The sequence below is a fragment of the Oncorhynchus gorbuscha genome, linkage group LG12 (assembly GCF_021184085.1).
Source record: "Oncorhynchus gorbuscha isolate QuinsamMale2020 ecotype Even-year linkage group LG12, OgorEven_v1.0, whole genome shotgun sequence".
In the NCBI taxonomy this organism is placed as follows: Eukaryota; Metazoa; Chordata; class Actinopteri; order Salmoniformes; family Salmonidae; genus Oncorhynchus; species Oncorhynchus gorbuscha.
Genome location: NC_060184.1, coordinates 57245634 through 57268758, shown reverse-complemented (window position 1 = coordinate 57268758; position 23125 = coordinate 57245634). Strand labels below are relative to the sequence as shown.

At 40.9% G+C, this 23125-nt stretch overlaps 1 protein-coding gene across 3 annotated transcripts in view; it reads left to right on the top strand.

Annotated features, from left to right (window-relative positions):
* Positions 1-1689: 1689 nt before the first annotated feature.
* LOC123991147 (partitioning defective 3 homolog) overlaps positions 1690-23125 on the top strand; it is a 625449-nt gene continuing 604013 nt past the window's right edge. For 2 of the 3 annotated variants that reach the window (XM_046292392.1, XM_046292393.1), the window contains exon 1: positions 1691-2343. In XM_046292392.1, coding sequence (XP_046148348.1) covers positions 2224-2343 — 120 coding nt within the window. In that variant the 5' untranslated portion in view covers positions 1691-2223. Of the gene's footprint in view, positions 2344-23125 lie in introns of all 3 variants that reach the window. The other variant, XM_046292394.1, reaches the window with a different exon arrangement.

Genomic DNA, 23125 nt, shown 5'->3' with positions numbered 1-23125 from the left:
GCATGCAGCTATTGCATACTGGTTTAGAGGCATATTTGAAGACCTTTTCGTCCTCAGTCACAAACAGTCTGCACAACGTGACAAACCGTTCTAGTGGAGGTATGCAGGATGGTCATCTATCCAGATGTACTCTGTCCCTCTCCAAAAATCTATGTCCATCTGCCGTCTTCTGCTGATCAGGACCATTAGCGCTGCAATTTAGACAACTGAATACTTGGCTGGATTCTATTCAGAATATCTATTAATGAAAGCAGAGCTGACACAGAGCGGCCAACTGGTGCGTCCTGGAAAGAATGGTCCTAAACTGAGTGAGAGGGAGGATATTCGTCAATGGCCTGTGTTCCTTGTAGGAGGCATGGGCTGAAGCCAAGAAGTAATTCGAGATTCCCAATATATGCTATTGCATAGCCCTACTACAGGAGAGGAGGAATATTTATATGTGCTTACAAAACTGTGCATACCATGAGAAACTGTTCAAATTGAGACCATTAAACACCTTTTTAGGCAAGCATAGACAGAGCTTTAGAGTTGTATTTATTTTTTTACCCTAAAATATATTGTCTATGGTGTAAAGGTCACTGACATTGGTGTATTATTATAATGAGGTAAGAGTACACTTGGAAGCGCTGACCCGAGCAAAAAATAAACAATCTAAAACTTCAACAGTCTTGACCGGTATGTTTTTCTTGCACATTAAGAGACTAAAGACCTGATCATTTTTCCAAAAATGTATTAATGAAAATAGAATAGAGTAGAACATAACAGAATAATGTTGAAAAGAACAGAATAGGCTAAAATATACGAAAATATACTGAACAAAAATATAAACACAACATGCAACAATTTCAACGATTTTAGTGTGTTACATATAAGGAAATCCGTCAATTGAAATTTGGGCTCCCGAGTGGTGCATCTCAGTGCTAGATGCATCACTACAGACCCTAGATCGATTCCAGGCTGTATTACAACCGGCCGTGATTGGGAGTCCCATAGGGCGTCACACAATTGCCCCAGCGTCACCCGGGTTAGGGTTTGGTCGGGGGTAGTCATTGTAAATAAGAATTTGTTCTTAATTAACTGACTTGCCTAGTTAAGTAAAGGTTCAAGTAAAAACAAATCAATAAAGACCTAATCTATGGATTTCACATGGATGTGCTTGGGGGGCATAGACCCACCCACTTGGGAGCCAGGCCCAGCCAATCAGAATGAGTTATTCCCAACAAAGGGGCTTTATTATTAAATAACCCTCAGTTTCATCAGCTGGCTGGTCTCAGATGATCCCACAAGCGAAGAAGCTGGATGTGGAGGTCCTGGGCTGGCGTGGTTACATGTGGTCTGCGGTTGTGAGGCCGGTTGGTAGTACTGCCAAATTCTCAAAAATTTCATTGTAGGTGGCTTTTGGTAGAGAAATTAACATTTAAATTCTCTGGCAACAGCTTTAGTAGACATTCCTGCAGTCAGCATGCCAATTGCACACTCCCTCAAAACACCTGTGGCATCGTGTTGCGTGACAAAACTACACATTATAGTGGCACTTTATTGTCCCCAGCACAAGGTGTACCTGTGTAATGATCATGCTGTTTAATCACCTTCTTGAAATGCCACACCTGTCAGGTGGATGGGTTATCTTGGCAAAGGAGAACTGCTCACTAACAGGGATGTAAACAAATTTGTGCCCAACATTTTTGAGAAATAAGCTTTTTGTGAGTATGGGACATTTTTGGAACCTTTTATTTCAGCTCATGAAGCATGGGACTAACACTTTACATGTTGCGTTTAGATTTTTGTTCAGAATACATGACGTGTCCATAGTAAAATGCCCAGCGATGACACACGGCTCCAACTACTACTAACTATCACATGGAATTCTGAAAGGGACTTGGGAAGTTTCGGTTCATGGTGAGTCACCACAGTACTCGTGGTCACCAGCGCGGGGAGAGAGACTCCAGTCACGCCACCCTCCCAGCACTGTGCTGTGTATGATTGCCGCGATGCAGGCAGGCTATTCGTCCAAGGAATAGGATCGTAGTTGGAACACTTTAGAGAACAGGTGGTCGGTAAAACGTTAACGTTTAGACGGTATGAAGAGACGATGAAGATTATTGCTGTCTGCTTGTTTGGAATACAATCTTTTTGACACCAAAGGAAATTCATAATTGGAACATCCTACAAAGTAGTGAGGAATACACCTCAACGGAAGTACATCGGGATTCGGGAACTAATATGAAAGTGACAGTGTGTTTTGGGAGAACCAGGGTGGTGGTTCCTTGTGGCAATGGAACTATTAAAGTCCACAGTCTTATCGAGCAAGCCGCCATGAGATATAAAAAGGCTATTGCGAAGGTAGGAAGTGTTTAAAAAAAAAAATTTTAATGAATTTTTGCAATGGGTGTTTTTGTTCTTCTGCGGTAACATTGTAGCAAGGCTGGTGCAGTTTACTCAATATGGCGATTTTCTTAGAGAAAGATGGGGAAGGGGAATACAGAAAAGTATTATTGTTTAAATGATTGATTGAACGACATGATTGACGTGGAGTGGCGCTAAAAACAGGGCGATGCACAAAGTTGCCCTAGCCTAGCCCATAGATAGCAAATCCTAAAATGTGAACATTGTATCAACTGTGCCAACAATGTTACAACAACATTAGGTGCAACAGATACATATGTTGTCAAACTTATATAAGCGAGTCCTCACGTCTAAACTGGCGGTAGCCTAACAAGTGTAGGCTATAACAATGCTATTGCATTCGTCCACAGATGTTATGACAACGATGCTAGAGCAGTGTTGTGGTACAATCACAAGAAGCTCGAGTGTGCGGTGTGTGTGTGTGTGCGTGCTTTGGACTGATGAACAGTATCGGACGGTGAATGTGATTGACAACTATCAATCAAGGTGTCATTTCGCGCCACAACGCAACGTTCTCACGGGTCTAGAATCCTGAATCCAGGCTTCCTGGATTGCGCAGGCAGGGCCTGGAGCGGAGGAGGTGGGGGGGGGGGTGTTTGTACGGTACGATTATTCTGGATTCCTCTGGAACTGGTCTAATTAAACGCACTCGTATTGCAATATTTATTTCTAACCTACCCTACTATTGACGTGCTTATTTATCAAAGGCCTATCAACTATAGTCTAGAGATTGTAATGTTATCATATTCATGAATAGCCCTAAGCTACCGAATGTTAATCAACTGCACTCTAGCTTACATTTACTCAAGAGTTTGCCACGTTATTTACTAATGTTTAAAACATTAATCACTTACGTTTATGTTCATGCATGCATGGTCTAGACTAGTGTAGACTTCTTGAACTTCATAGTCCATGGTGCACAGATTGCCCAGACTGATCCATCTTCCCACATGTTATTTAGCAAGAACACTCACATGAGTAATGTAATCAGAAAGGGATCCTTCACATTTTCGAAATTTGTTTCCATTATTTCCTTAATTTAAGCATCTGTTAGTAATACTCTTAAAAGGCTTCTTGTTTTTAAGTGTCAGTGTGCCAGGCTTTTAGCCCAGGGCTGAATAGGGCCTGATTGCATGTCCTTTTGTGGCACTTTAATGGTCAGGTTTAGGCTCATTAAATTAAATTACTACTGAATGAATTCAAATGTGTTACTGTTGCTATGGCTGGTGCCAACATTGACTGGCCCCTGAACAATGTGTGACAACATTACTATTGGAGTCACATCACTGGGACCTTTTCATTTAACAGAGCTCTGTCTCAATGCTTTGGTGAACCAAAGCTGGTATTGCAAAGATATTTCTTTACAGGGAGTTGTTTGTGCATGGAAAATTGTTCAACATTTTCCCTCTACCAGAGAGAGGGAGGACGTGGCTGGAAAGGCTATGAGAAGGTATGAGAAGGGTAGAAGGGTTGGTTTTACGGTGAGGACAGGAATGAGGTTGGGGAGTGCTTAAGATTGAATTATGTTTTAAAATGTTTTTGATTCGTTATTGAATTGCTTGTCAGAGAGAAAGGAAAACTGTCTCAAAATGGTCCCTCTGTCAAATTTCCTGGCTTCTGAGAGGTTAACTCTAGATTGAATCAGTTTGTCCACACTATTCAATTTGACAACTTCTTACACAAATGTACATTTTCACACTCAAGTGCTGTCGCTTCAGGCACCATACACTCTTGGTAGGCTACCTACCTCACATCTTGGCACCTCATGATACACAGAAGGGCACTTTCTGTTCAGCACATGCTTTTCAGCACATGCTGTGCAGTGTGAAGTCAAACAATGACTTTGGTCATATAAATAGGAACTCCTCCCTCCCTTCTCCACTGACTTGTAACACAAACGCTAACACACTCCCCTGGTCGGACATGGTTGCTCCTTTTCCATGGTTCAGCAGAATGAAGGCGACTGCTCCATTGATCCAGCAAGTGTAGGTTTCCCCTTTGGAGTTCCACTTTGCCCTCTGTCCTCTATCAACGCTAGACTATTTTAAGGCAGCCTGTTCTGCCGGTAGCCTGGTCTGCCGGTAGCCTTGGGTATCAGTGTTTTTAGATAATGTTCCACTCCTTGCCGCTCCTGTCATTTTGCCAAAGATCTGTATGCAATTTTTGGCAAATGACAGGAGTGGCAAGGAGTGGACAGTTAGCTAAAAAGGCTGTTATCCGGATGAGTCCGCCAGGGCTTAACACAATGGAACCTGAGCTTTGGTACAATGCCCATTGAAGCTGTGAAGAGAAACACTTCACACAAACGTTGAAGAGACACAGGCACACACACATGCTAACACACACTCTCTCTCTCACACATACACACATACATTTATTGTTCTTTTCCTGCATTATTGGTATTGTAGATATACTACCGTTAAAAAGTTTGGGGTCACTTAGAAATGTCTTGTTTTTGTTTTTTGTTGTCCTTTACAACATTCACAATGTCTACACTGTATTTCTGATCAATCTGATGTTATTTTAATTGACGACAAATATGCTTTTCTTTCATAAACAAGAACATTTCTAATTGACCCCAAACTTTTGAAAGGTAGTATGTGTTACGGTAGAGTGGTAATAATGTGGTGTTTTATTGTATGTAAGTGTGATTGGACCCCAGGAAGGGTAACTGCTGCCTTGGCAACAGCTCATAGGGATCCGGAATAAATACAAAACTGAAGAGGCCCCACAGGTTTTCTGTGCAAAATTATTATAAAGAAGTAAATAATAATTGGACATAAGACTGTTAAAAACACCAGCAAACCATCTCCAAGTGATTTTAATTTAGGGAATCTGTTCCAAAGTATTCCCATGCAGAATAGATATATAACAGGTTTAAAATGATGTTTTAGTCAGATTTTAAATCTGTTTGGGCTTCTTGCGGTCAATTTGCAGTCTACAAATGATTTGTAAGTATGTTCTGGCCCCACGGCCATCCGCTCAAGGAAAAAATCGGCCCGAGGCTGAACTATTTGATGATCCCTGCTCTACTCCCTCTCATATTGGTTATGGGAAATTCAAGTTTCTGTTCCTTATGATTATTATAATTTTATTTTTTTACATTTGAAAGTTATTAAAAAACGCGTCCTCTGAACGTGTCCCTGTTGTGCTGATTATGTGATATGCCTTTTAACAGTCTGAGTGTGAAGGTCGCTGCTGCTCTGTGCATGTGGGGTGTATCGGGTTGGATACTGTGTGTTACAGAAATGTCTGTGCAACACGATACATGTTTTATTCTATGCTGCCCTTTCTGAATAACATTAAGAATCAGACTGACTGATTGGTATCTGGCATGCAGATGCTCTCTCCTCCTGAGCCCCAGCCTGATTGCGCCTATCAGTGGTGAACCCAATCAAACCGAGTCAGTCTCTTGCTGTGTGTTATCGTCCCAGCAGGAGGAGAAGACCCAGGCAGGCTGCTTTAGTAGGGGCCAACCTCTTGGCTTCCCTGTTCTCAGTGGGACAGTACCACTTGGCTGTGTGAATTACCTACTCAAGGACTCTTAACCTCAGCCAATGAATGCAGAGTCATGAAACATGGGCTTTTAATTGATGCTGTCCTTGGCTTTCAAGAAGCACTTGGCTTCAGTGTAGGAGTTGAGATATATCACTTTTGACTGTTGTGGTGGATGGAGTCTGCTCAGTGAGTAAGTCATGAATCTATTGATTCTCAGGAAATGCTTCTTTTGTTGGAAAATAGTTGCTTGAATGTGTCACAATGTGAGTATTTATTTATTTTAAAAATGTGTTTTGAAAATGCTCTGGGCGAGGAAACATCACATGTGGTGGGCCTATTTCATAAATCCTGTATGTCGTGAACTGTGGAGAATTACCAACCTGTTTGACTCGTTTGTAGTGTTGCCATACAATTCGTGCCCTTATTCATGAAATTACATAATTACCCGTATGATGTGGAGTCGGGACTTGTTAGGACAGGAGTAGCTGAAATGTCGAGGTGAGAACATTTGTTTGGTGGACAACGCTATGATGCTACATATTCACCCAGGGCTTCAGTGCTGTCGTGTTAAGTGACATGTGGCTCAGTGCCTGGCCCGAAGACCGTTGAGAAGAGCCACATTAAAAGGCGCTCTGTTTGTCTTTCATCTTCAAATCAGCTTGTGTGTGTGACAGACACCCATGCATCATCCCTTTTTTTTATTTTATTTTTTTACACCTCATGATTATGGTGACTAAGCTTTCTGTGGTAAGCATGGATACAGTCACGTAAATAAATAGATGACCATTATAACACATGCGGTGGAATCATCTGGGGAGATCACAGGTTTTTAGGTTAACAAAGCTCAGTTGGTCAGGAGTTCATATTCGATGTCGACGTTTTAGATGGTGGTTGGAATCTTTTGTACCCTTAATTCCCTGTGTCTTTACATTTTGTTATTGCAGTGCATTGTTAAGGAATCAAGGACAGTGTTTCTGTGTGGCAATACATGGCATTTTAATTCTGTGGGGCGACACTTGGCCTATTCCACCTGCCCCTCATAACACTGTCACCGTATGTGTCCTTACGGCCCTACTCAGAATTCTCCCTTTGTCTCCTAGACCAACATGTCTCACATCCTGTGCTGGATGAATGAGCTCTGTCATCTCTGCCTCCTCACCCCTCCCAGAGGCAGCCAATGACCCTTTACCTCTAGAGCCCAGCCAGACTGGCTCCTGGATGTCCTTAGACCTGATGCAACTTGAGTGGACTGAAATATCTATTCCGTGACTGAAAACAACAGGGAGGCAAAGGGAAGCATTCATGATCTGAGTACTGTAGCAATTCTGTGGATCGGCAGCAATCCTGTGGATAACAGAGTTGGGGTTTCAATTCAGGAAGTAAATTGTACAGGTTTGAGGTCTATTCCATTTGAATTCAGGACATAAGAGGAATGGCCAATGAGGAACATTTGAATTGGAATTTAGGTTTACTTCCTGAATTGAAATGGAATTGATCCCATCCCTGTACTGTATTGTACTTCCCATTTGATATTCCAGTCAGGATGTAAATGTGTGAATGCTGTGCTGTAATCCTTGGCTACTCTCAGCCAGTGAATGGAATTAGGAGAGAGTCAGCTGCCTGTGAAACACCACTAGGGAAACTGGGATGAGCCAGTGGAATGTATGTCAGTGCTCTGCTCATTGGCTCTGGTTCGTCACCTCATTACATAAGACCGAAGCACTTGAGTTATGTCAGAGCTGTTACAACTGACAAATGGGGACATTATGGTAATGATATAGCTAATGAATTAGCTGTTATGTCCTTAAATCACTGGAACCACCATGAATATGCCCCCATAGTATGATGACGTGTTTCCTCACTGATACAACGGTGGTCAAGAAGAAATCATTTGAGTCCCAAATTGCACCCTATTCCCTATATAAGGTGCTACTTTTAAACAGGGCCCATAGTGTAATCAACTATGTAGGTAGGGCATGTTATACTGTAGGTAATACGGTGCAATTTTTGGACACTTTCATAGGCCCTGTTCATTTTCACTACATGATCAGGGACAGGGGGCTAGTTTAAAGGACGAACCTGACAACCTCTCGTCCCCTTCATCTTTCACACAGTCTTCTACCCTACTGGTACCCGGTACTCTTTCCACCTGGTTAAGCTCTTCACTCTCCTGTCCTTCTGTGCTAGTACCTTTCAGGGGAATAGCATGATGCCTTAGTCTCCAACACAGTCCTCGCTGCTGCAGAAATCATGAGTTGAGCTACCCAGCAAGAGAGGATGTGCACTGCAGGCCCGTGGTGAGTCGTGAGCTAAAACTTGAATGCGATCCAATTTGCATTAGTAGTCATTGTTTTTAGTTTGGGTCAAACATCATTCAAGGCAATTTTCCTCTCTGAGAACTAGTGCTGGAACATGGAAAGGCTACAGGCATCATCTACTTTGTGAATTGATAGGCGTGTGTTAAATAATAGGAGTGAAACTTTTGCAAAAACAGAACGTCGTGTTCAAACAAGACCGTTTTAAAAACCGATTGAGCAGTACAGTGTTTAAAAAAAAAAATCTAATCAAATGTTATTTGTCACATGCTCAAAATATAACAGGTGTAGACTGTGAAATGCTTACTTATACAAGCCCTTAACCAACAATGCAGTTTTAAGAAAGTATTTACTAAAATAAACTGAAGTATAAAATGTGTGTTAAAAAAATAAATAATTAAAGACCAACAATAAAATAACAGTGGCTATATACAGGAGGTAGCAGTACAGAGTCAATGTGCGGGGGCACTGGTTAGTCGAGGTAATATTTACATGTAGGTAAAGTGACTATGCATGGATAATTAACAGAGTAGCAGCTGCGTAAAAATGGGAGTGGGGTGTAGAAAATGCAAATAATCCGGGTAGCCATTTGATTGTCTGTTCAGATATCTTATGGCTTGGGGGTAGAGGCTGTTAAGCCTTTTGGACCTAGACTTGGCGCTCCGGTACCACTTGCTTTGCTGTAGCAGAGAGAACAGTCTATGACTTGGATGGCTGATCTTTGGCATTATTTTTGGGCCTTCCGCTGACACTGCCTGGTATAGAGGTCCTGGATGGCAGGAAGCTTGGCCCCAGTGAAGTACTGGGCCGTTCGCACTACCCTCTGCAGTCGGTCGGAAGCCGAGCAGTTGCCATACCAGGTGGTGATCAACCAGTCAGGATGCTCTCGATGGTGCAGCTGTAAAACATTTTGAGGATCTGAGGACCCGTGCCAAATCTTTTCAGTCTCATGAGGTCGAATAGGCTTTGTTGTGCCCTTCACGACTGCCTTAATGTGTTTCGACCATGAAAGTTTGGTGATGTGGACACCAAGGAACTTGAAGCTCTCAACCTGTTCCACCCTACAATTATACTCCATTACAGAAAAAGGAGACGCCGTACTGTGCTGTAGAGGGCACATATAGAATGCTCCATAATTTGAATTCATAAAGCAGTGAATTCTAAATAAACACATTTCAAGTAGATTTCCCATTCAAACAGAATACAGAATGATGTTTGTGTCCTTCATGGGTCTGTAAGTGACACATGGTGGAAGTTATTCATCTGTGGGTCTATATGGTTCAGTATGGGGATCAGAGAGTCATGTAGGCATTATAAAGGCACCTGCTGTGGTCTGGTCATGCAGAGTTTGAATATTTCTGAAGAAGAACTTTGTTTCTCTATTCATTTACATGCCCTCATTAATCATGGATTTCTCTTGAGTGGTCAGTCAGTCAGCAAGACTATAGATTTGCTAAGTTTCGATTGTAATGGTGTGTATAGTAATACATACTAATGCTGAATACTGTACATGATAGTTAGCCTTAAAGGTCCAATGCAGCTGTTTTTATCTCAATATCAAATCATTTCTGGGTAAGAATGAAGTACCTCACTGTAATAAGTTAAAATGGTCAAAAATAAACTAAAATAGCAATTTCTCAAGCAAGAATTTAGCTCAGACTCTCTGGGTGTGGTCTGAGTGGGGAGGGGAAACCTAAAACTTGCTGTTATTGGCAGAGAAGTTTGGAACTACCAGACAGGCCAAAACTCCATCCCACCAAAACAGCCTGAAATTTCATGCAATCTTTTCAAACAGCTCTTAGACTAAACGGGAATTTCACAGTGTTCCATCGTCCGTAGTGTCTAAATATATATAAAACACAGACAAATCTCACTTTTGACTGTACAGGGCCTTTAAAGATTGCCCTTTAAACATATAACAGACCAACTCGGAAAGGCCTACACTGGGCTTATTTCATTTTGGGATGTCAATGTTATCTTGTTTGTCACATAATCAAACAGTCCTATTAAAATGATTGGTATTGATTTGCTGTCATTTCTCTCCATTTCCTGGACCCAGTATGACAAAAACAATCCCTGATGCATTGAGCCATTCAGAAACCAAGGTGGCCTTGACAGAGAGGTTCAATCTATCGTCCCTCTGTTTGAGCCAGTCTCTAAATGAGTGTATTAGGATAGTGTGGCTCCAGGAAAGCCTATACAGAGTGACATGCCAAACAGGAACTCTGGAAAGCAGTGTTTTCTATCCCACCCATGGCCTTGCATGAAGGAATCCTGATTCTTGTTGTTGTGTTAGCTGATGGGCTGAGACAGGCAGGGGTAATCATTACCGTGGACTGTTGAGGATCGCAGTAGCTATGAATGCAACACACAGGTTACACATTCCTTACGGTTTTGCATATGTAAATGTTTTTAAATTAAAAAATAAATAAATAAAATAAAGTAATGATATTTCACATGAAATCATGTGTTTTTGGAACACTTCACGTCATGATATTTCACATGAAGTTTCACATGATCACAACCTTTCACATGCATTCAAATGTTCAAATAGTAATATTTTTTTAAATTCTATTTCACAGGTGATACACTGCAAATGTAAATGAGTCATTAGGATACACACAACAACAGTGCTCTCAACAGTCTTTTGTACATATATATTTTACACACATGATTACATTGTATGTTTTTATTTTAACCTTTATTTAACTAGACAAGTCCGTTAAGAACAAATTATTATTTCCAATGACAGCATACCCCAGCCCTAACGACACTGGGCCAATTGTGCACTGCCCTATGGGACTCCCAATCACAGCTGGTTGTGATACAGCCTGGAATCAAACCAGGGTCTGTAGTGACACCACTGAGATGCAGTGCCTTATTAAACCACTGCGCCACTCGGGAGCCCCTAAATACACTCATTCTTATTCAACATGTCGTCACCTGCAATTTGAACTCTCAACCTCTTGGTTCACGGCATTCTGATCTTCCTGCTACGCCACTACAGCATGTCTGTCAGACTGATTTAATATAATAATAATAATAATATATGCCATTTAGCAGACGCTTTTATCCAGCATGTCTGTCAGACTGATTTCACATGTATTCCTAGTCTACAGGTTGTACTTAAAGTAAATCTGCTTTGTTAGAAATACACAAGATAAATTATTTTATATTTATCATAGTGATACCTCCAATTGCTGAAATAAGTAAATTAAATCAATAGTGAGATTAACAAATAACTAAAATAGCAATGCAGATATGTGTTCAATTTGAAAAAGTGAGTTCAAATGAATTGTGCCAAAAGAAAAAATAATGTAATTTTATTTGATTTTATTCTAAGTGAAAGTGAAGTAATGCAAGTTGAAACTGAAAATGTTAAATAATGTAAATGTAAAAAAATATTGAATTGCATGAAAATATTTAGAATTCAAACGTGTTAAATTGCATTCAGTTGATTTTTGCGTCCAATCTTTAAATGTATTTGGTCAAACAATGTATTTTCACTCTTGGTTCTTGTCTTTGCGATGACCATTTTTTTCCAACTTCCTTTAAGAAATATTTTCTCCTCACCAAGCTTTAGGTACTCCTTTTGACGTGGAGGGCGGTTTAGCGGGGGATGAGCATGTTTTTCCTGGCTTCCGGCTAACTCCTTCCTGTTTTTAGCCATTGGTTGCCTGTATTTAGCAGTTATTAGCTTGACATTTCTCTCTGGTTCTTCTCCTATCTGTATTGTGTGTCTATATACAGAGCCTTCAGGAAGTATTCATACCCCCTTGACTTATTCCACATTTTTTTTGTGTTACAGCCTGAATTCAAAATGGATTCAATATAATTTTTACAGAAATATCTAATTTACATAAGTATTCACACCCCCTTGGTATGACACTCGAAATTGAGCTCAGGTGCATACATTTCCTTGTGATATCTCAAGGATGATCAAACAACTTGATTGGAGTCAATTGTTTGGACATGATTTAGAAAGAAACACACCTGTATACAGTGCATTCAGAAAGTATTCACACCCCTTGACTTTTTAAATTGTTCTATTTTCTGTTTCGACACATACCCAAAAGCTGTAATCGTCAAAGGTGCTTCTACAAAGTATTGACTCGGGTGTGAATACTGATGAAATGCATAAATATCTAATTTACATTTTCAATAAATTTGCAAAACATTTCTAAAAACATGTTTTCACTTTGTCATTATTGGGTATGTGTGTAGATGGGTGAGAAAACAAACCTATTTAATCCATTTTGAATTCGGGATGTAACACAACAAAATCTGGAACAAGTCAAGGGGTATGAATTAGGGTTAAATATTTTCCCGGTGTTATACAAATGTTCCATCCTGAGAATAAATCAGGATTTCACTACTCTTCACAAAGATTGAATGGTTATGTGTCTCAATAAATAACTGCTATAGCCTACCGCCATCGCGCTTTCAAACTACTCGTGAGTTCTATTGGCGGCTGTATTTAACATTCAGCAAACGAGCTTGCATCCTTCTTCGAATGCTTTATCGGTATAAAAATTGCGAAAACAAATAATATCCAACAGGCTATTCTAGTCTAGCTTTTCCTGCATGGGACTCCAAGAGCTAAGAGTTTTTTTGAGAGAGGCCAGTTGAGCACAAATGTCTGCGTATTGCACAAAGAGTCAGAGGCTATGTTAGAAGCTTATTATGCATAACCTGTCATGAATTAGTTAAATATAAGGCTAATACTGCATTGAATGTATTACCTAAAAGAGGTTGGCTAGGATATATATATATATATATATATATATATAGGGCCATAGTGTGTGAGAAGTGGAAGTTTACATGCACTTAGGTTGGAGTCATTTAACTTGTTTTCCAACCACTCTACTCACTTCTTGTTAACAAACTATAGTTTTGGGAAGTCTGTTAGGACATCTACTTGTGCATGACATACTTTTTCCAACAATTGTTTACGGACAGATTATTTCACTGAAATTCACTGTTTCACAATTCCAGTGGCCCGGAAGTTTACATACACCAAGTTGACTGTGCCTTTTAACAGCTTGGAAATTTCCAGAAAATTATGTCATGGCTTTAGAAGCTTCTGATAGGCTAATTGATATCATTTGAGTCAGTTGGAGGTGTACTTGTGGATGTATTTCAAAGCCTACCTTCAAACTTAGTGCCCCTTTGCTTGAGGTCATGGGACAATCTAAAGAAATCAGCCAAGACCTCAGAAATAAAATTGTCAACCTCCACAATCCTGGTTCATCCTTGGGAGCAATTTCCAAGCGCCTGAAGGTACCACATTCATCTGTACAAACAATAGTATGCAAGAATAAACCCCATGGAACCATGCAGCCGTCATACCGCTCAGGAAGGAGACGCGTTCTGTCTCCTAGAGATGAATGTACCTTGGTGCGAAAAGTGCCAATCAATCCCAGAACAACAGCAAAGGACCTTGTGACGATGCTGAAGGAAACTGGTACAAAAGTATCTATATCCACAGTAAAACGAGTCCTATATCAACATGACTTGAAAGTCCGGTTTGTAACTGCAGATGGGGACAAAGATTGTACTTTTTGGAGAAATGTCCTCTGGTCTGATGAAACAAAAATTTAACTGTTTGGCCATAATGACAATCATTATGTTTGGAGGAAAAAGGGGAAGGCTTGCAAGCCGAAGAACATCATCCCAACCGTGAAGCACAGGGGTGGCAACATCATGTTGTGGGGGTGCTTTGCTGCAGGAGGGACTGGTGCACTTCACAAAATAGATGGCATCATGAGGGAGGATAATTATGTGGATATATTGAAGCAACATCTCAAGACATCAGTCAAGAAGTTAAAGCTTGGTCGCAAATGGGTCTTCCAAATGGACAATGACCCCAAGCATACTTCCAAAGTTGTGGCAAAATAGCTTAAGGACAACGAAGTCAAGGTATTGGAGTGGTCATCCCTATACCCTGACCTCAATCCTATAGAACATTTGTGGGTAGAACTGAAAAGCATGTGTGCGAGCAAGGAGGCCTACAAACCTGACTGTTACACCAACTGTCAGGAGGAATGGGCCAAAATTCACCCAACTTATTTTGGGAAGCTTGTGGAAGGCAGCTCAACGTTTGACCCCAAGTAAAACAATTTAAAGGTAATGCTACCAAATACTAATTAAGTGTATGCAAACTTCTGACCCACTGGGAATGTGATGAAATAAATGAAAGCTGAAATAAATAATTATTTCTACTATTATTCTGACATTTCAGATTCTTAATATAAAGTGGTGAACCTAACTGACCTAAGACAGGGAATTTTTACTAGGATTAAATGTCAGGAATTGTGAAAAACGGAGTTTAAATGTATTTGGCTGAGCTGTATGTAAACTTCTGACTTCAACTGTATAATTTAACAGCTCTATGTAACACCATGCTATTCATATACATCATTTATTATAATTTACAGGTTTCTTTCAGTTATTTAGGTGGTTTTTGGCAGTAAATCTCAGTAAACCTACTATGAATGGTTTTTGAAGGCACTGTATATTTAAGTGGTGCTGGTGGCTCCCGAGTGGCGCAGCGGTCTAAGGCACTATCTCAGTGCAAGAGGCGTCACTAAAGTCCCTGGTTCAAATCCAGGCTGTATCACATCCGGCTGTGATTGGGAGTCCCATAGGGCACGCACAATTGTTTTGGGTATGCCCTCATTGTAAATAAGAATTTGTTCTTTATGGACTTGCCTCGTTAAGTATTTTTTTAAGTATATTTTCGTATAAGTATCGTGTGTTTCTAGTTTGTCAGTTAGTTGCTTAAAATGTTGTATTTTAGAATTCAAGTGGCTGCATCTAACGTTAGTGATAGCTAGCTATCGTTAGCGAACGGCTTTCAAGGAAGGATGGCTTTCTCTTTTTTTTTTTTTTACTTTAAAAAATATTTATTTATTTTTATTTTACCTTTTTTATTTAACCAGGCAAGTCAGTTAAGAACAAATTCTTATTTTTAATGACTGCCTAGGAACAGTGGGTTAACTGCCTTGTTCAGAGACAGAATGACAGATTTGTACCTTGTCAGCTCAGGGGTTTGAACTCGCAACCTTCCGGTTACTAGTCCAACGCTCTAAACACTAGGCTACCCTTCCGCCCCACATCCGCTGCCTGCAAGAAATCCCGAAATGAGCTGTGAACTGTCAATGTCCATCGAATTGCAAAATTGACATCAAGACTCCAGCCAGCAAGCTGGAGAAAGGCTTTAAGTTGTATGCTCATCATTTTTGATGTACGCAGGTAAGTTGCATTCTACTGCTGATTATCTGCTTTATGTGTAATATTTCTGACTTGTTATTGTTTATCACAGTGTCAAACGGAGACGAGTGGAAAGGTCAGTGTGAGGGCCTGTTGCTACAGGTCAATAAAGAAGAACAAGAAGCCACACAGTCAGAGAGTAGGGAGAAAGCTAGCTTATGATTGTTAAAATTTCACAACCAGTCAGAAGTTTAGATGTTGGAAGTGTACATTCAGCCAGCAGATCCAAATGTTAGAGGTCAAAACATGTCAGGGAGGATTAGTTAAGGGTCGGTATAGGGTTCCAAAAGCTGCCGGCTGTATATCCACTGCCTGAAATGTTTGGTATGCTGTGCTCTTAATTCTCTTGTACTAACAAATAGGCCTAAATATATTTGATTTAGTAGGCTATATTTCACACTGTCATCAATGTTTTTAATAATACCTCTAATCACTTACTTTTTTGTTTGTTGCTCTGGGATCAGTTTAGATTGCTTTGGGATTGTGACCCTGTCGTCCTCACCCATCACCATTGCACATGTGTAGCAGGCAGCTGCTCTCTGCAAATCATGCAGTTGCACTGGTCTTCCAGACGGTATACTTCTACTACTTCCTGTTCACAGCTGTACAGAGGCAGAACAATGATGGCACAAACCTAGAACAACTAAGTGTTGTAACAGTAAATTATAGATGCAATTACCATGTCTAGATTTACCCACACTAGCTAAATAATACAATTCCTTGAGATAATCATGTATATCCCTTGATTACTATTTACTGTCAGTGGTCCACATTCAGGGTTGACAAACAGGGTTTTCCTGGTCTACGATTGGTTCTCCCTCTCAGAGGTTGCAAACATGGCTCTATATTTGTCTCGCTGGGTTTGAAACCCGGGCCCATTGACAAGATGGTTATATCCAAGCCTACACCAAACCGCATGGCAGAAGGAGTGTGGTAAACTATGAAGTTGTTGTAATTTGTTTAAGATCTCATAATTTCTGTCTATTAATTCACTGATTTTGTATTTCTATGTTGTACAGTACAAAAGGACACAAAGGAATGGTTAGACTGTTGCTGGATCTCTCTGTGCTGAAGGTGGAAGAGACTTACAGGGATTTCCACATGCCGGACAAACCCCTGGTGAAAACCATGGGCATGACTGTCGACAAGCCTCTAGTGGACTCTGCTTCCGGGTTGGTATAGAAGGGGAGTGTCTTATCTTACCAGCAGCCGAAGCTTACAACGAAGCACATCAAACTCCAGCAAGATGCTCCACAAAAAACCATACCTACCTCTAATGGAATACCAGCTTGGGCCATCGCAGTGCATGTTTGTTTCCCATGGAGTGGCCACCTTTTGGGTTGGTTGAAACAAAGTGCCCCAATGTAAACAACTATGTTGATATAAATATCTGCAAAATCAACATGGCACTTTTACCCTACGGAGGAGCCATGCGTACTATTGGCAGGTTCAAGGCCAACTGCTCGTTACTGGGCTTGAGTGGTGTGACTGTCTATGCCCGGGAAGACATGGTTGTGCAGTGACTGCATCTCGAACCTGAGGTCATAGCGGTGATCGGAGAGAAGGCAGAATCCTATTATTCCAACGTGTTCATTCAGAGGTACTTGTCTGTGAAGCCGCGGTACTAAATCTGTTTCAGCCCAAGCGCAGCCCCACAATGTGTGAAGACCTTACAGTACATTGAACTCATTTCTTGTTGATGATTGATTTGTTATAGTCTTTTGACCATTCTGTCTGTGCATCCACTATTGTTTGATTTAAAAAATACCAAAGTTATAGTTCAATGTGTTGTGTATTTATATAAAATATATATTTATTGTAACAGTATCTAAATGTGTGTGTTTGGAATATAAATGTCACCAGAGTGCCTGGGCACCATTTAGTTTATAATTACTAAAATTATCTTGTCTTAAACTATACAGTTGGGCAAAAAAAGTATTTAGTCAGCCACCAATTGTGCAAGGTCTCCCACTTAAAAATATGAGAGGCCTGTAAGTTTCATCATAGGCCTGTAATTTTTCATTCAACTATGACAGACAAAATGAGAAAAGAAATCCAGAAAATCACATTGTAGGATTTTTAATGAATTTATTTGCAAATTATGGTGGAAAATAAGTATTTGGTTACATACAAACAAGCAAGATTTCTGGCTCTCACAGACCTGTAACTTCTTCTTTAAGAGGCTCCTCTGTCCTCCACTCGTTACCTGTATTAATGGCACCTCTTTGAACTTGTTATCAGTATAAAGGACACCTGTCCACAACCTCAAACAGTCACACTCCAAACTCCACTATGGCCAAGACCAAAGAGCTGTCAAAGGACACCAGATACAAAATTGTAGACCTGCACCAGGCTGGGAAGACTGGATCTGCAATAGGTAAGCAGTTTGGTTTGAAGAAATCAACTGTGGAAGCAATTATTAGGAAATGGAAGACATACAAGACCACTGATAATCTCCCTCGATCTGGGGCTCCACGCAAGATCTCACCCCGTCAAAATGATCACAAGAACGGTCTGCAAAAATCCCAGAACCACACAGGGGGACCAAGTGAATGACCTGCAGAGAGCTGGGACCAAAGCAACAAAGCCTACCATCAGTAACACACTACGCTGCCAGGGACTCAAATCCTACAGTGCCAGACGTGTCCCCCTGCTTAAGCCAGTACATGTCCAGGCCCGTCTGAAGTTTGCTAGAGAGCATTTGGATGATCCAGAAGAAGATTGGGAGAATGTCATATGGTCAGATGAAACCAAAATATAACTTTTTGGTAAAAACTCAACTCGTCGTGTTTGGAGGACAAAGAATGCTGAGTTGCATCCAAAGAACACCATACCTACTGTGAAGCATGGGGGTGGAAACTTCATGCTTTGGGGCTGTTTTTCTGCAAAGGGACCAGGACGACTGATCCCTGTAAAGGAAAGAATGAATGGGGCCATGTATCGTGAGATTTTGAGTGAAAACCTCCTATCAGCAAGGGCATTGAAGATGAAATGTGGCTGGGTTTTTCAGCATGACAGTGATCCCAAACACACCGCCTGGGCAACGAAGGAGTGGCTTCGTAAGAAGCATTTCAAGGTCCTGGAGTGGCCTAGCCAGTCTCCAGATCTCAACCCCATAGAAAATCTTTGGAGGGAGTTGAAAGTCTGTGTTGCCCAGCAACAGCCCCAAAACATCACTGCTCTAGAGGAAATCTGCATGGAGCTATGGGCCAAAATACCAGCAACCCTGTGTAAAAACCTTGTGAAGATTTAAAGAAAACGTTTGACCTCTGTCATTGCCAACTAAGGGTATTGAGATAAACTTTTGTTATTGACCAAATACTTATTTTCCACCATAATTTGCAAATAAATTCATTAAAAATCATACAATGTGATTTTCTGGATTTTTTTTCTCATTTTGTCTGTCATAGTTTGTACCTATGATGAAAATTATAGGCCTCATCTTTTAAGTGGGAGAACTTGCACAATTGGTGGCTGACTAAATACTTTTTGCACCACTGTATGTGCAACTGGGTAAGGATACTCATAATCAGAATAGGTTTACTTTAGGAGGATTAAAGGGACTGGAAGCTAAAGAAAATTAAGTCGACATATTTATTCACAACTGGTAAATGGTAATCCAATGATTTTCGAGGTTTAAAATAACATGTCAAATTCAGTATCACAAATAGTTAAATCAAAATGTCATGTCAATATTCAGTACAACATATAAATTCGTCAGCATCGATATAAACGATGAGTAGTCAAACTTCGCTCCTTTTCCCTCCTACACTGAAGCAAACAACTTATTGCGCAACAGTGTGGACCCAAAGGTGATCGTCCATGAAGAGCTATTCCCACTAATGCCTTCATTGTGCAGTGGGATTTTGAGTTTGAGAACATCTCACTCTGCAGCAGAAGAGCGGTGCTGTCAACAATGACCTTCATGCCTGGTTAGCTTTTAAATTCTTCCGGCAAGTTGGCTTTCACTTCCTCTTGTGACATCCAGATGGTCACTGCTCTGAGCAGCGTGTAGAGGACTTTGGCCCAGGTGATGATGATCCTACTGACTGTAGAGGGGTGAAAGTGTTGGCTCAGGTCTCTGTCCTTCATCCCCAGAGCGAGATGTGTGAGGAAGAGGAGTAGTTCATCCACTGGCTGCAATGCCTGTATCAGTAAACACAGTCAACATACAGTATGTATGTAATCGTTGTCATTGCTGTACATTTGAATCACAGTTGTTGTTAGTTTTATAGGCCATTTTGTATGCAGCGGCATAATGTTTTCAGGAGGTTGACTGTCGATGCGTCGTGTCTCTATTTGACGTACACTAAGTATACAAAACATTAGCATCTTCCTAAATAATTAAATTGCCCTCGGAACAGAGTCAATTTGTCGGGGCATGGACTCTAGAAGGTGTCAAGCGTACAACCGGGATGCTGGCCCATGTTGACTCTAATGCTTCCCACAGTTGTGTCAAGTTGGCTGGATGTCCTTTGGTCCACCAGCCATTCTTGATACATACGGGAAACTGTTGAGTGTGAAAAACCCAGCAGCGTTGCAGTTCTTGACACAAACCAGTGCGCCTGGCACTTACTAGCATACCCCGTTCAAAGGCATTTCAATCGTTTGTCTTGCCCATTCACACTCTGAATGGCACACACACAAACCATGTCTCAAGGCTTTAACCTGTCTCCTCCCCTTCATCGACACGGATTGAAGTGGAATTAACAGGTGACATAAATGAGGGATTATAGCTTTCACTTGGATACACCTGGTCGGTCTGTCATGGGAAAGAGCAGGTGTTCTTAATGTTTTGTACACTCTGTGTGTATTGTTGTGTGTTTCATTTAACATGCATCACATTCGCAAAACAAAATATGATTGATAACACAGCGTTTCAAGTGATTTATTATTTAGTACATGACAACAATCAAACTCTTATGAAGTACTTGGATGGAAGAGTGACCTCATTCCTCTGTGGCTCTTGCTGCTTGAGTAACGCTCACAAGCTTGGCAGTTGCTGGCTGAATCAGTCTCCAAAAAGCTACAATCTGTTGGAAGAATGAAACAAAAGAGGACTGTTAAGGACTCGGAAATAGCATACATTTCATCATTAACTACCTATTGATAGCATACAATAGGTTATGTTGGTTAAGAGTCATCAACCTTCCTAATGTAGAATTCTATGTCCTCATCTGATCCCACAAACCACTGCAGACCAAGACTGTCAGAAGTAGTTATCACTTCCAACTCTCTCCCAAGCCTAGCGATCTCAGTCTGCATCTCCTTTTCAGACCAGGCCAAGTCAACAGCCAAGTCAACTGCTGCTGGCTCAGGTACAGCACAGTATTTGCGGTTCTGGGAACAGTCCATATCATCAACTTCATCTTCACCATCCTCTGCATGGTAGGAGCTCCGTTTCTCTCTCTTCTCCTAAACACTCGGCCTTGAGGGAAGAACATAATTGTTCCAATGGAAAAGAAGAGGCACTGCCCCCTTCCTCAGATGATGCAGCCCTCCCGGGGTTGGCTCAACTACATCTTCACTAAAGAAATGTCTGCCAGAGACCTTAAAGACCTTAAACCAGGAGTGATGGTTGTTGATAATGGCCTCTTTTACGCCTATGTAGATTTTCCATTAAAAATCAGCCGTTTCCAGCTACAATATTCATTTACAACATGAACCATGTCTACACTGTATTTCTGATCAATTTGATGTTATTTTAATGGACAGAAAGTGTGCATTTCTTTCAAAAACAAAGACATTTCTAAGTGACCCCAAACTTTTGAATGGTAATGTGTGTATATATATATATATATTATTTTATTTTGCGCCAATTATTTGAAACTCAAATTGTCTCCATAGAGATGGCACTCCTAAAGTAAAAAATATATAACGTGGATCCCCATGTTGTCACATTTATTCCATAGTCGATCAGGTTTTCACATGCTCAAATTTGTACTTTCATGGTATCACATGTTGAAATTTTTAGTCACGATGTCACATTTATTTTACGAGATCATGTTTTCGCGTGTAGTTTCATTCCACATGTTGCTTTTGCATGTTGTCACATGTTTTCACATAAGAATATATGTGAAATTCATGAATGGATTTTCTGTTGTGGTTCACAGCCCGCAGAATGTTTGGATGATAAATAATGTGCCTGGATGTCATACCTTTTAAAACTTTTTGTTTATTCGGTGGGACAGGTTTAGTGAGAGAGAGCAGGCTGAATGATATGATAGCTATCAGATATGCCGGCACTCCAGGTTTACCTTCTGTACTGTTGCCCAGGTAACGGCACTCTTGAGATTTGGAAGACAGTAACACTAATCCTGGTGGCTGTCGAGCTCAATCACACTCACACACGTTCTGACGTTTCTGACCTCCCTCGCTCTTTCCCCTCCCAACCCCAGTGTTCCTGTTTTCACAGGTGAGTCATTATCAGATAGTGTGGGTTTGTTTGGAAAGGGAAGAACACGACCTGTTAATGGAACTGCTTCTGGGTTAGCCTGGGTAAATGTACTTAACCGAGAGAGGGAAGGTTCAGCAAGGTGACTGAGCAGCACAACTAAACACCCAAATAGTGGCACAGGATTCAGCCAGACAGCAAAACTCAACCCACAAATCAAATCAAATCAAATGTATTTATATTGTATTTATATAGCCTTTCGTACATCAGCTGATATCTCAAAGTGCTGTACAGAAACCCAGCCTAAAACCCCAAACAGCAAGCAATGCAGGTGTAGAAGCACGGTGGCTAGGAAAAACTCCCTAGAAATGCCAAAACCTAGGAAGAAACCTAGAGAGGAACCAGGCTGTGTGGGGTGGCCAGTCCTCTTCTGGCTGTGCCAGGTAGAGATTATAACAGAACATGGCCAAGATGTTCAAATGTTCATAAATGACCCGCATGGTCGTATAATAATAAGGCAGAACAGTTGAAACTGGAGCAGCAGCACGGCCAGGTGGACTGGGGACAGCAAGGAGTCATCATGTCAGGTAGTCCTGGGGCATGGTCCTAGGGCTCAGAACTTAGTCTGACACCCAAGGCTTTAACACAGTATTGGTTAGTAATGGCAACTTTATTTAAAGGTGACCTTTTTAAAGGACTTCATAACATGTATAACCTATTCTTCCTCCAGTCAAGTTGTTCTCGGTTTTCTAAGTACCTTTTTCAAACACAACAGGCTTTCTCCAAGGTTTGGCTCTGGTGAGATACAGTAGAACAATTATTTGATTGGTGTCTTCCTGTAGTGTCAAAGGGCTCTGTCTGGGATGTGGTGTTATTGGGAGAGAAAGAAGGAATGGTTTCAGAGACCAGTGACTGGTTTCAGAGAATGTTTGGCCACTGTTGTGCTTCCTGCAGCAAGGACTAACGATTCCCACAGAAGAGCTCATCACTCATACTTGGACTCGAAATGCTTTAAAACGGAACTGCGAACATGGCTCTTGTCTTTGAATGATATGCGTTTCAGGCAAATGCCAGTATTATGTTTGTTAATGTCACTACAATGGAAGAACACGGAACATTCTAGACACGTTCTGAAGGCTCTGTTTTGACAGTTTTATGCTTTGCGTGCGGCATGTCTTAACTTGGAAGGCTGCTTTACTGCCCTTAAAATATACACATTCCTTTTCCATTGAATAATGTC